At 34.5% G+C, this 16,077-nt stretch overlaps 1 protein-coding gene across 1 annotated transcript in view; it reads right to left on the bottom strand.

Annotated features, from left to right (window-relative positions):
- Positions 1-16,077, bottom strand: part of DNAJC1 (DnaJ heat shock protein family (Hsp40) member C1) — a 207,341-nt gene that overhangs the window by 86,822 nt on the left and 104,442 nt on the right. The window contains exon 8 of the mRNA XM_038529829.1: positions 12,625-12,788. Within this exon, the coding sequence (XP_038385757.1) occupies positions 12,625-12,788 (164 nt within the window). The remainder of the gene's footprint in view (positions 1-12,624; positions 12,789-16,077) is intronic.

Here is a 16,077-nt window from a genome sequence, read left to right as displayed (position 1 = left end):
AAAAAATTAACTTTTAAAAAGGATCACAGACTTAAATATAAATGCTACAACTATAAAACTCCTGGATGGAAACATTGGAGAAGCTCTTAGAGACTCTGGGTTTGACAAAGATTTCTAAATTAGTTCATAAAAGCAATTTAGTATAAAAGAAAAAACTGTATAAACTAAACATCTAAAAATGTTTTGCTTTTCAAAAGACACCATTTCTAAAATAAAAAGCAAATCATGAACCAACAGAAGATATCGGCAGAGCATATAGGACCCATCACATGTATCTAAAATATATAAAGAACTTCAAACTCAATAATATGACAAACATGGACAATAGATTTGAACAGACACTTTGCAAAAGAAGATATATGAATGGAAAATAAAGACATGAAAAGGTGCAGGGCATTATTAATCATTTACGAACTGCAAATTAAAATCACCATAAGACAAAAAGGCTAAAATGAAAAAGAATGATGACAGCAAGGTCTGGCTAGGATGTGGAACAACTGCAACTCTCACACATTTCTTGTGGGAATGTAAAATGAATAGCCACTCTGGAAAAGTTTGGCAGCTTCTTAAGTATTTAAATATACACCCATTTCATGTTCCAGTCATTCCACTATAAGGCATTTACCCAGGAGAAACATAAGTATATGGTCACACAAAGACTTATACATGATTCTTCACGGCAGGTTTGTTTGTTTGTTTATTTATTTCGAGTATGCACGTGTGTGTGTGGGGGGGGGGGCAGAAGGAGAAGAAGGAAAGAGAGAATCATAAGCAAGCTCCATGCCTACTGCAGAGCTCAACATGGTACTTGATCTTACGAACTTGAGCCCAAATCAAGAGTCTGATGCTTAAGTGACTGAACCACCCAGGCACTCTACCACAGGTTTATTTACACTGACCATAAACTAGAAACAAATCAAATGTCCCTCAATTGGTAAACAGACTTAATTAAAAAAGACCCCAACTATATATAGTGTTATGTATACAATAAAATATTTAGCACTAAAAAGGAAAAACGATTGAAACATGAAGAAAGATGGTTAAATCTTAACATGCTTAGTGTAAGAAATCAGACAAAATAAAGTACATACTGCATGCTTCCATATAAATAATGTTGGATTATATGCAAACTAATCTATAGTAATAGAAAGCAGAGACAAGTTGCTAGGAGACAGATGTAGAGTTAAGATTATAAACAGGCATGAAGAAACCTTTAGGGGTGATAGATTTGTTAAATATCTTGATTCTGATGCTTTCACGGGTAAATATATCATAAAATGGATGAAATGGAAAATATGTGGTTTGTCATTTGCATATCAATAATAAAACTGTTAAAAAGGAGAGATAGAATGTAAAAAATTATTAACACAAAAGAAAATAGAATCGAGAAAAAAGAACTTAGAATATAAAGGACAAATGGAATACTAAAAATAACTCAAAAATCATAAAGTCAAGATTTGAGAAAGAAAAAGAACATAAACCAGGAAAGACATAAAAAACAAATAGTAAGAAGATGTAAATTAAATGGGGTCAGTGATTTTATTAAATAAAAAATGGAATAAATACTTCAAAGAAATTTAGTACTGTGAGACTAGATTTTTTAAATTTCACAGTAATAGGATCATGGGGTACCTGGCTGGCTCAATCTGAAGAGCATGTGACTCTTGATCTTGGGGTCATGAGTTCAAGACTCATGTTGGACGTAGAGATTACTTAAATAAATAATTTTTGAAAATGGGGGGCAGGGCAGCCTGGGTGGCTCAGCGGTTTAAGCGCCTGTCTTTGGCCCAGGGCATGATCCTGGAGACCTGGGATCGAGTCCCGGATCGGGCTCCCTGCATGGAGCCTGCTTCTCCCTCTGCCTGTGTCTCTGTCTCTCTCTCTATCATGAATAAATAAATAAAACCTTTAAAAACAAAAAACAAACAAACAAAAAAAACGGGGGGCATATCTAATGTATAAGGAAACAAAAGTGTAACAGGATGAAAAAACTATGTACCTGGTAAACATAAAGCAGAAAAAAAGCTATAGCCATATTAACATGAGACAAAGAAAATTTAAAAATTAAAAAAAGCATTACTAGAGATAGGTTGAAATACTTCATATGGTAAAGGTTTGATTTATCAAAAAGATATAATTATTCAAAATTCAAAGACAACAATAGGCTCAATATATATATAAAGTCAAATCTGAAAGAGCTCTAAGGAAAAATTGATAAATGCACAATCTCATTGGAAGATATGAGCATAACTCTCACTAAAATTGGTTAAACAAGCATAATAAAACCTAATAATAATCATCAAATGTTTTAAAAACAAATTAACAAACTTTAAGGGACATATATAAAATACTTATCCACAATTGCACAACTCTTTGAATACACGGAGTATTTGTAATAATTGACCATAGGGTAATCCATAAAGCAAGTCTCAACATATTTCAAAGGACTGAAATTGAGTATCTTTTCTTATCTCAAAACAATTAAGCAAGAAATTAATAAAATGATAACTAAAACATTTTCAAGTGTTTGTAAATTAAGAAATATAGTCCTAAAGAGTCCATGGTCAACAAAGCAATCACAACGAGAATTAGAAATATTTTTAACTGAATGATAAATGAAAATACAAAATGTTAAAATGTGTTACTTTGTAGCTAAAGCCATCATGAGGGGCATTTATAGCCTTTAATGCATATTTTACAAGATTGAAAATATGGTAACTCTTCATCTTTACAGGTTAGATAAGAATAACAAATTAGAGGAAATAAAATGAAAGAAATAATAAGAGTAATAATGATGCAGAAAATAGGCATACAATATATTAAAAAACTGCAAAAGATTCTTTTTAAAGACTAATAACAAAAATCTGAAAAGAATAATGAGAAAGACTGAGAGACCAAGAACACACAACTATCTAATAGTAGCAAAGAAAAGGAGATAATTATTATAGGCCCTACAGATGTGTGCTAATATTGTCATGAAGCTATTAAGTAAAATATAAATTATTTACAATGTAATGAAATTAAAAATCCAGTTCCTTAGTCACACTAGCAAAATTTCAAGTGCTCAAAAGCTACATACCATCCTGGACAGCACAGATATTGAACATATAATCACAAAGAGTTCAGTTGGACAGCACTGCTTTACACAGCAAATGAGTAAACAACTTTATAGTGACAAATTTTGTAAGTTAAACAAATAGACAAATTCTTGGAAAAAATACACCTTAAGCTGACACAAGAAATATAAAACCTAAATGAGTGTATAAGTATTAAAAAAGTTGGATCTCAAAAAGCATCCCTGCAAGAACCCCCAGGTAACTTTACCAGTGATTTCTTCTAAATATTTGTGGAAGAAATAATTCTAATCTTATGTAATTCTTCCAAGAAATAAAGAACAAAGGATAGTCTTTTAAGGAAATAAGTAGATTAGACATTGTAAAAGAAAAAGAACATTTGCCTAAATCTCATACCTAATATAAAAAAGTGGATCATATATATAATGTACACTGTAGCACTATAAAACTTTCAGAAGAAAACCCAAGAGAAACTCTGTAACCTATGGCATAGTAAAAAGTTTTCGAGCATGGCACTAAAGCACAATACATAAAAGAACCAAAGTAATAAATTGAGCTTTATCAAAATTAAACACTTTTGCTTTGCCAAAGATACTGTTAAGAAAATGAAAAGTTGTAGACTAGGAGAAAATATTTCCAACCCAACTTCTGATAAACGACATATATTAAGAACATATAAGGAACTTTCAAACTTTAAAAACAAAAAAACAGCCAACTGAATTAGAAAAAGAGGCAAAAGACAAAGATTTCATTCTAGGAGGATATACAGATAACAAATAAGTGAAAAGATATTCAACATAAACAATCATTAGGGAAACAAAATCACGATGAGGTATCACTATACACTTATTAGTATAGCTAAAATAAAAAAAATAGTGAGGACATCAAGTGCTGGTAAAGATGAAAAAAACAGCATCTCTCATATATTGCTGGGGGAAATGTAAAATGGTGCAACCACTCTGGAAAAGAGTTTGGTAGTTTCTCAAAATGTAAACTTAGAACTACCACATGACCCAGCAACTCCACTTCTAGGTACCCAAGAGAAACGTAGTTAAATATTTTAAATCCAAAAAAGCAGAGGGGATAGGAGTGATATAAGGAAGCATGAGAGTTATCTTTATGATCTGTATCTTGAATAGTTCTGTATCTTTATATATATAAATCTATATATGTGATAAACGGCATACAAGTATTCTCAAACCACTGCACAAATGTCAATTTCCAAGTTTTGATATTAAACTGTGGGTATAGAAGATATAACCATTAGTGAAAAATGGATGAAAGGTAAATAACTGTTACTGTCTTTGCAACTTCCCATGAATCTGAAATTATTTCAAATAAAAAAAATTTAAAAGAGAAGAAGCATTTCATGTAAGTCCAGCATGACTGACATCAAACCTGGCAAAGATATAAGAAAATCACTCTTTCTTGTAGGAGAAGGCCAATCTCTCTCATAAACATAAGAACAAAAACCTAAAACAAAGTACTGTCAAATCAAAACAATTAAATGGATTCACTTCAGGAAAGTAAGGTAGTTTAATATTAGAAAATCAATCAATAGAAATCATCTCATTAACAAAATAAAGGAGAAAAAAAATCACATGATCACCTTAACACAGAAATATTGATAACACTCATTTTTAATGAATAAAAACGCTTAACAAAACTAGGAAGAGACCTTAGATTTCTAAAAAACTTAGAATGATGTCAATAAAAATAGCATAATAAGAAACTCCAAATACTATTTCTCCATAAAAGTAAGAAAAAAGTGGGCAAAAACTATGAGAATCAACTTTTTGTGAACTCTGGAAATTAGCCAAAGGCTTTCCAGGACCATTTCGGGAAAATCAACTGACTCTTTTAAAAAAATTAATTAATTAATTAATTTTAAATTTTTTTTTTAATTTTTATTTATTTATGATAGTCACATCAGAGAGAGAGAGAGAGGCAGAGACACAGGCAGAGGGAGAAGCAGGCAGGCTCCATGCACTGGGAGCCCGACGCGGGATTCGATCCCAGGTCTCCAGGATCGCGCCCTGGGCCAAAGGCAGGTGCTAAACCGCTGCGCCACCCAGGGATCCCTAATTAATTAATTTTAGAGAGAGAGAATGAGTGTGGGAAGGAGGGGAAGAGGAAGAGAAAGAGGAAGAGGAAGGGAGGGAGGGAGAGAGAGAGAGAGAGATAATCTCAAGCAGACTCCCTGCTGAGTGTGGAGCCCAACGGGGGACTTGATCTCAGGACCCTGAGTCATTGACCTGAACTGAAATCAGGTTTAACCAACTGAGCCAACCGGGGTGCCCTCAAATGAGCTATTTCTTGATAAGAACAACAATCTTTCTATACAGAATTTAATGTAATGAACATAAAGATACTGGACTTGATAAAAGAGTGGACATACTCAGTGAGGACTTCAATAAAGTGATAAAAAATATTAAAAAAGAACCAGACAGAGCTGAAGAATTCAATAACTGAAATTAAAAACTCACTAGAGATAATCAACGACAGATCAGAGGATGTAGGGGTCCCTGGGTGGCTCAGTTGGTAAAGCATTGAACTCTTGATTCTGGGTCAGGGTCATGAGATTAGCCTCAAGTAAGGCTCCACACTGGGCATGGAGCCAGCTTGAGAGTCTCTCTCCCAAAAAAAAAAAAAAAAAAAAAAAAAGAGAGTCTCTCCTTCACAAAAAAAAAAAAAAAAAAAAAAAAAAAAAAAAAAATCCCCCAAACAAAAACCAACTCGAAGATATAGAATGGTTCATTAATTTGGAAAAGAAGGTAATAGAAAGCAACCAAACTGAGCAGGAAAAAGAAAAAATAATAAAAAATAAGAATAGGTTAAGGGAATGCTTCAATATCATCAAGCAGAATAACACTCATAGGAACCTCAGGAGGAAAAGAGAAAGAAAAGAGGGCAGAGAACTTATTTAAAGAAATAATAGCTAAGGGCGCCTGGGTGGCTCAGTTGGTTAAGTGGCTACCTTTGGGTCAGGTCATGATTCCAGGATCCTGGGATCAAGCCCCATGTTGGGCACAGTGTGGAGTCTGCTTCCCCCTCTTCCTCTGCTCCTTCCCTCTACTTGTGTTCTCTCTCAAATAAGTAAATAAAATAAATTTTAAAAAAAAAATAATATCTGAAAATTTCCCTAATCTGGGAAGGAAACAGATGTCTAGGTCTGGAAAGCACAAAGCCCACAGCAAGATGAACCCAAGGAGGCTCATACCAAGACATATTATGAAAATGGCAAAAAGTAATGTTAAAGAAGGAATTTTTTTATTTTAATTTTTAAAATAGGGTATTTTTGTTTTATTATTTTTTTAAAAATATTTTTTATTGGAGTTCGATTTGCCAACATATAACACCTAGTGCTCATCCTGTCAAGTGCTCCCCCTCAGTGCCTGTCACCCAGTCACCCCATACCCCCGCCCACCTTCCCTTCCACTACCCCTTGTTCATTTCCCAGAGTTAGGAGTCTCTCATGTTCTGTCACCCTCTCTGATATTCCCCATTAATTTTCTCTCCTTTCCCCTTTAATCCCTTTCACTATTTATATTCCCCAAATGAATGAAACCATATAATGTTTGTCCTTCTTCACTCAGCATAATACCCTCCAATTCTATCCACATTGAAGCAAATGGTGGGTATCTGTTGTTTCTAATGGCTGAGTAATATTCCATGGTATACATATACCACATCTTCTTTATCCATTCATCTTTCGATGGACACCAAGGCTCCTTCCACAGTTTGGCTGTTGTGGACATTGCTGCTAGAAACATTGGGGTGCAGGTGTCTCAGTTTTTCACTGCATCTGTATCTTTGGGGAAAATCCCCAGTAATTGCTGGGTCATAGGGTAGCTCTATTTTTAACTCTTTGAGGAACCTCCTCAGAGTTTTCCACAGTGGCTACACCAATTCACATTCCCACCAACAGTACAAGAGGGTTCCCCTTTCTCCACATCTTCTCCAACATTTGTTGTTTAAAGAGGGATTTTTAAAAATTTCTTCTTATTGGAGTTCAATTTGCCAACATATAGCATAACACCCAGTGCTCATCCCATCAGGGCCCCCTCAGTGCCCATCACCCAGTCACCCCAACGCCCCGCCCACCTCCCTTTCCACCTCCCCTTGTTTGTTTCCCAGAGTTAGGAGTCTCTCATGTTTTGTCATAAAGAGGAAATTTTTAAAGCAGTAAGAGAAAACAGTTACATACCATGTGCTTCCCACCAGCCCCCCGCCACCCTGCGCCGAAACAAACAAACAAACAAACAAACAAACAAACAAAAACAACCCTATAAGTTTACCAGCTGATTTTTTTAGCAGAAACTTTTCAGGCCAGAAGAAAGTGGTATGATATATTCAGGGGCTGAAAAGAAAAAAGACCTACAACCAAGAATACTCTATTTTGTAAGGTTATCATTCACAACAGAAGGAGAGATAGTTTGCCAGACAAAAGTTTAAGTTCATCACCACTAAACCAGCCTTAAAAAAAATGTTAAAGAAATCTTTAAATGGAAAGAAATGGCCATAACTAGAAGAAGTTTATGAAAGGAAAAAATTTCACAGGTAAAAGCAAACATATAGTAAATATAATAGATCATTTTATAAAGCCAGTACAGAGGTTAAAATGCAAAAGTAGTAAAATTACCTATATCTACAAAAACTAATCAAGGGATACACAAAATAAAAAGATGTAAATAAAATATGACATCATATACATAAAATGTGGGAGTATAAAAATTTAGAACATGTATGAACTTAAGCCAATTAATTAATTAATTAATTAATTTTTAAAGATTTCATTTATTTATTCATGAGAGACAGAGAGAGAGTGAGAAGGAGGGGCAGAGACATAGGTAGAGGGAGAATCAGGCTCCCCATAGGGAGCCTGGTGTGGGACTCGATCCCAGGAATCCTGGGATCACAACTTAAGCCAAAGGCAGATGCTCGACCACTGAGCCACCCAGGTGCCCACCACCATCAATTTAATATACACTGCAATATATATAAGATACTATATATGAACCTGATAGTAACCAGAAATCTGTAAACTCATAAGAGATACACCAAAAATAAAGGAAGAGAATTAAAGTATAATGCTAAAGAAGGCCATCAAATTATAAGGAAGAGAGAAAGAAGGAAGCGAAAGACTACAAAAACAATCAGAAAACAATTAACAAAACAGCAATACATACTTATCAATAATTATTTTAAATGTAAATAGACTAAATGTTCCAATAAGAAGACCTAGGGTGACTATATGGATTAAAAAACAAGACTCAGCTAGATGCTGCCTATAAGAGACTCACTTCAGACTTAACAGACTGAAAGTGAAGGGACAGAAAAATATATACTATACAAATGGAAGTGAAGAAAAGCTGGGATAACAATGTTTATATCAGACAAAATAGTCTTTAAAACAAAGACTGCAGCAAGTGACACAGAAGGGCATTACATAAAGATAAAAGAATCAACCCAATGAGAGGTTATAGCCAATGTAAATATATATATGTACCACCCTAAATAGGAGCTTCTCTCACTTCTTTCATTCAACATAGTCCTGGAAGTCCCTGCTGCAGCAATCAGACAATATAAAGAAATAAAAGGCATCCAAATAGGTAATAAGTAAAACTCATTATTTGTGCATGACATGATACTATGTTTACATAACATATAACATTGTTTATCAATTATACTTCAATTAAAAAAAAGCACAGCAAACTGCAGCATGGACCACAGCTCCTCACTGCCTGTATGTACCCCCCTATTACCCCCTATTCCACAGCTCCTCACTGCCTGTAAAAATAATAACTGATTTCTAATCCAGGTAGGAGCAGAGTGAGCTAATTTGCGAAGAATTACAATTATTTGTTCTAACCTGTCTGGTGGGGCTCCCTGGATTACTGGTTCAAAAAGCTTGTCTTTATTTTTCCTAAATCAAAGCTGGTCTAATTCTAAAGCTGCTTCCCTGGAGGCATTTGTTGAAACCTCTTACAAGCTAGTATATTAACTACTGCTGACTGAGGTGACAGAAAACAGTTGGGAAAACAACAGATTAATCAAAAAGCTTGGAAGGAAAGGCTGAGGAATGAGATGCTCTGACATTCCCGGGAATCTAGAACTCCATGTGCCATGTTCAGGGCTGTGAGATGCTCAGAAAAGACCTGAAAACAATAAAGGTTCTCACTAGCTGATGACCTTGAATATCTTTGGAAACAGAAGGTAAAGGGTAAGGCAGAGTTGTAAACTGCTTGGCTGAGTATGGAAGGCAATCTCCAATACATACACAGAAATCATGGCAAAGACTGGAAGAATTTTGGGCTCTAGGCATTTAAGGAAACTCTGTCCAATTACTAGCTGATCACTATGCTAATGAAACAGAATTCAGCAGCCACATATGACAAAAAAAAAAAAATACAGACTTCATAAAATTAGTTAAAAAAAAAAAAAACACTAAACAAACAGCTACAATTAGACCAAATAACAACAAATCCTAGAAAGGAGAGAGAATCTGGTTTCCAAAGTTGCCAACTTATAATATTCATAGTATCTTCAATAGCAACAACAAAAATTACAAGGCCTGTAAAGAAAAAAAGGGAGTATGTGCCATACAAAGGAATAAAGAAATAGAAACCGTGCCTGAGGGAGACCAATGTACTTTCTAGATGATAGCTCTGAATCTATTTTAAATATGTTCAACAAACTAAGGAAAACAAAAGAAAAGAAAATGTTTACACAACGACGCATATGTGGATGTCCACAACATCTTTGTTTATCACAGCCAAAAAGGAAAATCAACCAAAATCAACCAGTATATTAGCTGTTGAGTGGATAAACAGTATGTGATAGATCGATACAATGGAATATTATTCAACTATAAGAAGAAATGAAATACTGTTAAATGCTACAGCATGGATGAACCTTGAAAACATTGTATGAAGCCAAACACAAAAGAGCACATATTGCATGATTCTAATTACATGGAATGTCTACAAGAGGCAAAACCATAGGGACAGAACGTAGATCAGCGGTTGTCATGGAAGAGGAAAGCTGAGAATTGGAACTAACTGCTAACAGGGAGACGGTTATTTTACTTTTTTTGGTGTGATGAAAAAGTTCTCAAATTAGATACCAGTTATGGTTGCACAACATAGAAAAGAGACTAAGTAACCACTAAAGTGTATGCTTCACTTTTAAATGGTGAATTTTATGTGAAATATATCTCAAAAATTGTATAAAAAGCTGGCAACATACATCATATTTAATAATGAAATAAAATTTTAATAAATAATTTCAATGATGAAATAAAAGGTTTCAGTGATGGAATTTTTTTTTTTAAAGATTTTATTTATTTATTCATGACAGAGAGGCAGAGACACAGGCAGAGGGAGAAGCAGGCTCCATGCAGGGAGCCTGACATGGGACTCGATCCCAGGTCTCCAGGATCACACCCTGGGCCAAAGGCAGTGCTAAAACGCTGAGCCACCCAGGCTGCCCTAGTGATGGAAGTTTTTTATTTTGGAAATTGTTATCATCACTTTTATTCTATATGTATTAGAGATTCTAAATAGCACAAAAGAAAAAAAATGTATAACCTATAAATAGAAAACACGAAAAGTTGCATCACATTATTATAATTTTTTAAAAATGTAAATGAATGGATTTATTAATGGTTTTTAGGATCAATCCTGTCTGGATGTCAATTCTTCCAAAATTAATGTATATATATTCAATATACTCCAAGTTGAGTATTTCAGCTGAATAATCTGTGGAAAATGACAAGCTACTTTAAAAATTTGTATGAAAACACAAATTGGCAACCTTATAGAAGGGAAACTGAGCTGGAAAATTATTGCACCAGGTACTTATTATAAAGTTACAGTAATTAGTACTATATGGTATTGGCATAAGATGCACAAGTAGATTAACAGAACAAAGTAGAAAGCCTGAAAACAGTTATAAACACACAGTTATAAACACTTGTTTTGTGATAAAGACAGTATTTGTAGAGCTGCAGGAAGCAGTATTTTTATTAAGTGAGTCAACTGATTTGGAAAACTTTTGAAGAAAAATTACATTTAAACATTATTTCACCCCAAACACAAAAATAAATTCCAGGAGATTATTGATCTAAATGTGAGAAACAGAACATGAGGTTTGTAGTATTATCTTTATGACTTTGAGGTAGGAAAAGATTTCTTAAACAAAACACCAAATATGGGAAAGGAAAGGAAAAGTATGATTGAAATTAGTAACTCTGGTCATCAATAGATACCATTAAGCGAGTGAAAGGGCAAGCCAGAATGGGATAAAATATGTGAAGATCTGTTTATGAAATATATAAAGAACTCTTTACAAATCAATATGAGAAAACATGAGCAACTCAATAAAAAAAGACTTGAAAAGATACTTCACATAGGAGAATATCAGTGTCCAATAAATGTAAGCAAAGGTGTTCATTCAATCTTATTGATCAAAGAATATGCAAATTAATTCATAATTAGATATCACTTTATACCTACCAGAATGGTTAAAATATAAAAGACTTGACCAAGTGTTGGCAAGAATGTAGAGTTACTGGAATTTTCATATCCTGCTGCTGAAGTATAAATTGATAACAACATTTAAAAAAACTGTTTACAAGTAAAGTTGAGCAATGACCTGCAACTTAACTCCCAAAATAGAAATTTACACATATGTATACTAAAAGTACAATAATGTTCACAGGAAAATTATTTATGGTAGCCAAAAACTGGAAAAAATACAAACTTTTAACAAAAAATTCTGCTATATTTCTAAATGAACTAGTACATATTAATGAAAATGAACAACCTACTGCTATACACAATAATGGAAAAATCTTACAAATACAATGCCAAATGGAGGGAAGGAGATGCAAAAGAGTACACATGGAATGTGTTATGGACTGAATGTTTGTGTTCCCCCCAAATCATGTTGAAATCCTAACCCCCAATGTGATGATATTAGGAGGTAGGGCCTTTGGAAGATGATTAGGTCATGAGGGTGGAGCCCTCATGAATGGGATTAGTGCCCTTATAAAAGAGACCCCAGAGAGCTCTCTCACCTCTTCTGCCATGTGAGGACACAGCGAGAATACTGCTGTCTATGAATTAGGAAGAGTGCCCTCACCAGACACCGAATCTGCCGGCGTCTTGATCTTGGACTTCCCAGTCTTCAGAACTGTGAGAAATAAATGTTTGTTGTTTAAGCCACCCAGTCTATTATATTTTTGTTCTAGCAGCCTGAATGGACTAAAACAGGAGATTCCATTTAGAAACTTCAAACAGCAGGTAAAACTAATCTATGATGTTAGAAGTTAGGATATTTTTATCTTTGTGGAAGGAAAGGAAGGTAGAAACCAGGAAGAAGAATGAGGGAGGCTTCTGGACAATGGCAATGTTCTACATATCTTCTTGATCTTGGCAACAGTTAACTTGGTTCACCTTGTGACAATTCACTGAGCTGTATATTTTTACATTTTATGTCCTTTTCTGTATTTTACTTAAGTAAAAGAGATTTTTAAAAGTTTATTTACCTGTTTTTTCTGTGTTTTGTTTCTGTTTTCCAGCCAATCATCCATTTGTTCCTCAATTTCTTCTATAGAAGTTCCATGATCATAAGATTGAATATATGCACTTTCTAAAGGCGTATATACAGGAAATTCAGGTTTTGGTTTTTTTACTTTAACTTTCTTCTGTTCTAAAAAAATGTTTAAGAGAATTATTGGGATTTCTTAAGACTAGAAAAAGAATTTTTAACATTTTATTCATACACTGTATCTAGAAAAAAACATAAATATTGTTCTTTCATCAAAACAATTTTTTTTTATATAAGTATTTTTTTTTAATTTATTTATTCAGAGAGAGAGAGAGAGAGAGACTGAGAGGCAGAGACACAGGCAGAGGGAGAAGCGGGCTCCATGCAGGGAGCCCGACACGGGACTTGATCCTGGGTCTCCAGGATCAGACCCCGGGCTGCAGGCAGCACTAAACCGCTGCGCCACCGGCGGTGCCCCAAAACAGAATTATATACAATGGGATATAACTCAGTCATAAAATGGAATGAAATCTTGCCACTTGCAACAATATGGATGGACCTCAAGGGCATCATGCTACATGAAATAAGTCAGAGAAAGACAAATATATGATCTCTCTCATATGGGGAACCTTAACAAAGCCAAACAAAAACCAAACACACCCCTCCCCCAAAACCCAGCTTATAGATACAGAGAACAGATTGGTGGTTGTCAGAGGCAGGTGTGGGAGTGAAGAAGTGGGTGAGGACATTACAAAAAATTACAATTGTTTTGCTATAAATAGCTAGGTGTTTTATTGTGCATTAGCTACTGCATTGTTTTTAAATGAAACTCACAGATACAATGAGATGATGATCACAATATAACCACTCTATCAGTTTGTATATATCTTTAGTTTTCAAAGTACTTTTTATGAAACATTTCTTACATGAAAAGAACTCAGTCATAATAGTGACATGATATTGGGTAAGTAACTTAACCCTTAGAACAAATGTCTATTTTCTCATTTGTAAAAGGAAGCTAAATCTAATCTTATAAAATTGATGTACAGAAAACTATAAACCCTAACATACTACTTGGTGCAAAAGTGGCTCCTAATAGTATATACATTCATCTTTTCAATATTTTAACAAGCGCAAAATGTAATCTGATGGCATCGGGGGTAGTTATCAATAGATGGCTATCAAATGGCCCCTTCATTAAATCTGTTTTGATTACAGGGTCAGTATTAAGAAGCTACTCCATTCTTAATTGCTATTAGTCAAATTCCATATAGTCAAATTTCTTATAACCATATTTCACCATTGTGTGTGCATGTGTGTTCACATATTCTATAATGCTGATGTAGTAAAATTAATACAATATTGTCATAGGAATAAATTCTAGAACAAAGAATCCATAAACATTTCAATTCAATGGGAAAAGGATTTAATAAATTATGCTGGCACAACTGAATATACATTTGAAAGAAAACTGGACATAATCTTACACAATACACAAAAATAAATCCCAGTTGGATAAGAGCCTTGAGGGGGAACCTGGGTGGCTCAGTCGGTTAAGCATCTGCCTTAGGCTCAGGTCATGATCCCAGCGTTCTGGGATCAAGCCCCATGTTGGGCTCCCTGCACAGTGGGGAGCCTGCTTCTTCCTCTCTCTCTGCCCCTCCTCTTGCTTGTAGTTTTTTTTCTCTCTCTTAAATAAAATCTTAAAAAGAAACCCTTGACTTAAAAAGCCCAAACAATAAACATATTGTGAAAAAAATCTAAAATACTGCATGTATTATTTAAAGGATAAGGAAATCTTAACTGAGACTGAAACACAGATGCTATAAAAGATAAAGGAGAGAATAAACAAATCATGAGAGAATTAATATATTTGAAAAGGATATTTACAATTTAGAATACAAACAGAAGACTGATAATACAGAACATTTAAAGAGATGTTATAAATTGAGAGGATAAACACCCACCCAAAAAAAAAAAAAAAGGGCAAAGTTCACAAAAGAACAAATCCAAGTGGCCAGGAAACAAGATACACCCTCTAAAGTTTAAAGAAATTGGGGGATCCCTGGGTGGCGCAGCGGTTTGGCGCCTGCCTTTGGCCCAGGGCGCGGTCCTGGATATCCGGGATCGAATCCCACGTCGGGCTCCCGGTGCATGGAGCCTGCTTCTCCCTCTGCCTGTGTCTCTGCCTCTCTCTCTCTCTCACTGTGTGCCTATCATAAATAAATAAAAGTTTAAAAAAAAAAAAAAGAAATTGGGATGCCTGGGGGGCTCAGCAGTTGAGCGTCTGTCTGCTTTTGGCTCAGGGTGTGATCTTGGGGTCCCAGGATAGAGTCCCGCATTGGGCTCCCTTCGTGGAGCCTGCTTCTCCCTCTGCTTGTGTCTCTGCCTCTCTCTCTCTCTGTCTCTCGTGAATAAATAAATAAAATCTTTAAAAGAAAAAAAGCTTAAAGAAATGCAAACTGAAGTAATAACATGATATGATTTTATACCTATTATATGAGCAGAAATCTAAAAATCTAATAAAAGATACTGTTGGTAGGGAAAGGGCCATCTCTACATTGGTGGTAGAAATGTGAACTATTACATTACAGCCTTTTGGGAAGTGATCTAAGAGAACCTATTAAAATTAAAAAAAAAAAAAAATCTTCTCTCCAGCAATTCCCCCAGAAATAAAAGCATAGAGACAATGAAGCAAAAGAGATGGGGGTCGCCTGGATGGCTCCCTCAGTTAAGAGTCTGTCTTCAGCTCAGGTCATGATCTATTGGGATGGAGTCCTGTACTGGGCTTCCTGCTCAGTGGGATGTCTGCTTCTTCCTCTCCTTTTGTCCCTTCCCCTACCTCATGCTCCCTCCCCCCTCTAATAAAGTTTTTTAAAAAAAGAGAAGGAACATCTCAGTAAAAAATAAATAATAAAAATGAATGTATAGTTTTACAAAGTTGCAGATATAAATATAAAACAAAATTTAAACATTATAAAACATAAATCTGAAAATACAATTTTTGAAACCAATAAACAAACCACAGCTTAAAATATTCATTGATTTCTCGCTACTTTAATAATAATATAGGGCTAAGACTGTAGCATCCAACATTTTGCACTTGACAAAATTTTTCATATATATTAAAAATAAAAACGTGTTTTCAAACATGTCTAAGTGAAAAAGAAGACTTCTATTTGTTAACTACAACTATCTTTCCTGCAAATTTCTAGTTTTAATAAACTGTATGTAATTAGTATGGGCCCAGCTATGAATTTTGGTGTTAATAAACATATCCTTATATATAGTTCATCCAAGAAAAACAAATCTAAGATTTTTTTTTTTTAGCAGCATGATGAATCTTATAAGGAAAATTCTGAGTTAAATAAAGAATACAGAGTATTTTTGCTAGAAAAGTAATTATTATTGAAATTTGGTAAGTTATGGGCTTCAGGTTAAGATAGATTGA

This window comes from Canis lupus, chromosome 2 (assembly GCF_011100685.1).
Source record: "Canis lupus familiaris isolate Mischka breed German Shepherd chromosome 2, alternate assembly UU_Cfam_GSD_1.0, whole genome shotgun sequence".
NCBI lineage: Eukaryota > Metazoa > Chordata > Mammalia > Carnivora > Canidae > Canis > Canis lupus.
The sequence above is the reverse complement of the archived record's forward strand: the minus strand, read 5'-3'. Positions and strand labels throughout refer to the sequence as shown.